This window comes from Lipotes vexillifer, unplaced genomic scaffold, assembly GCF_000442215.2.
Source record: "Lipotes vexillifer unplaced genomic scaffold, Lipotes_vexillifer_v1.1 scaffold47, whole genome shotgun sequence".
NCBI classification, from domain to species: Eukaryota; Metazoa; Chordata; class Mammalia; order Artiodactyla; family Lipotidae; genus Lipotes; species Lipotes vexillifer.
Genome location: NW_006791298.1, coordinates 2,925,691 through 2,927,555, shown reverse-complemented (window position 1 = coordinate 2,927,555; position 1,865 = coordinate 2,925,691). Strand labels below are relative to the sequence as shown.

General features: G+C 45.0%; 1 protein-coding gene across 1 annotated transcript in view; it reads right to left on the bottom strand.

Moving 5' to 3' along the window:
* Positions 1-1,470: 1,470 nt before the first annotated feature.
* The window catches only part of FOXD3 (forkhead box D3), a 1,402-nt gene continuing 1,007 nt past the window's right edge, over positions 1,471-1,865 (bottom strand). Inside the window, exon 2 of the mRNA XM_007464299.1 lies at positions 1,471-1,862. Coding sequence (XP_007464361.1) covers positions 1,471-1,862 — 392 coding nt within the window. The remainder of the gene's footprint in view (positions 1,863-1,865) is intronic.

The following is a 1,865-nucleotide window of genomic DNA, read 5'->3' as shown; positions in this document are numbered from 1 at the left end:
CCTGCTCTGTGATCTCGCATTTCACACTAAACTAGCCTAAGGTATTTTTAAAAAGGTTAAAAAACGGGGTGATGTGCATCTGTTTTTCAAAGGATATTAAGGCCACTATTTCTTGGCCTTTGGAAAAGCTGCGGGTTGGAGGAGGCATCTACAGGAATCCTTCAGAAATCCAAATTATGTTGTGGACTACTGTCATAGAAAAGAGGTATCTTATTTGAACATATTATGAAAGAATAAAACAACTATGTATCATCTATCAGGTTAATATAGGTAATACAACCCCACTGCAAAATTTAAAATGCCATACATATATTTAAAAAGTTAATTGGGTTTATTACCACTTCCACTTAGGGGATGAAAATAAACAGTTTGAAAAATCAAGGCTTTACATGCTAAAATGAGGGAGATGTTTGGAATTAACATTTTTTTGAAAGGATAATTGAAACGACTAAGAACTCTCATTTGAGAAGTTTTCATTGTGAAAGATAAAGTCTTGTATTTAAAAAATATTTAAATTGTGCTGATGTTTAGAATTAGGTTGGTTTTTTAAATGGCAGCTTACTTTATCTTCAGAAATATCTAGTCATTTAGATTTAATGAATTGATTAGGAAGGAGATCACCACCAACATCCCGATTTTATATGAAAACTAAAAGAAAATATTAATACAATTTAAATTAGGTATATTCTTTCTCCAATTAAAATTTCTTACACCCAAATCATGAATTAGCAAAGTCTGTAAAGGCCATTCCTTGAAACTCCTCCAATATCTGGGGAAAATAAAATGCAAATACTATTTTAAAATCTTGTCATTTATCTCAGACACCTAAATAAAACACTAGGCTGAGCCTTTAAAAATTTTATTTACAAAGTTGTGTACAACACGATGGAATAACATTTAGAATACCATATATATTCATTCATATATAAACAGACTTTTATAATAGAATGACACTTTTCGCCTTGTGAAAATTTTTTAATATTTAAAATCTCCCAACATCTCTATACATTTTTTTCTCACATAAAACTGCGGAGAGTGAACCTTCAGAAAAAATGAAAGTTCAGAGCTCTAAATCTACTGAATTTGTTTTTTCTTAAAAAAATAAAAACCCCAAAAGGAAAGTCAATAATTTTTATACAAATATATACAAAGAATTTCCCTCCCATCCCCAAGGTACTGAGAGCAGGCGCCGTCGGGGTACATTTTCGGAAATCCGGTTTTCGGTTTTACCTGTACGGAAAGCTATTCCCCGCGGGTGAGCGGTGAGAGTTTGCTCCGCCAGCCTAGGTATGCAGGACCGGGTGGAGGCCGCCGAAGGTCGGTGTTGACGGGTTGGAGGAAGGAAATGGAAGAGAGGCAAAGTCCAGGATTGGGCAGGGGGGCCAGGAGCGGGGCGGGGCGCGCAGCTTGCAAATGCAGCCGACGCTGGAGGCCGCCGCCGGGCCCAGCATCCCGGCCACCGGCACGTCCCTATTGAGCGGGCCACTTGGCCTGCGCTGCGGCGGCGGCAGCGGCGGCGGCCGAGGCTGCAGGCTGCAGAAACTGTCCAGAGAGCGGCACGCTCAGGATGGGCGCGATGGTCGCCGTCGTCCGACTCAGCGAGAGAGGCTGGTGCGTGGCTATGAGCGCTGCTGACTGCACGGTCCCAGGCGGCCGCAGGAAGGACTGTGCCGCCCCGCCGCCCCCGCTACCCCCGGTGCCCCCAGTTACCCCGGCGCCCCCAGCGCCCGCCGCCGAGCCCCCGGGCGCCGCGGGGCCCCCACCGATGATGTTCTCGATGCTGAACGACGGTCGCGCACTCGGCTCGGACTTAATGAGCGACGCCGTGGTGCCAGCGGCGCCCGCCGTACCCGCGGCGGCCGCGG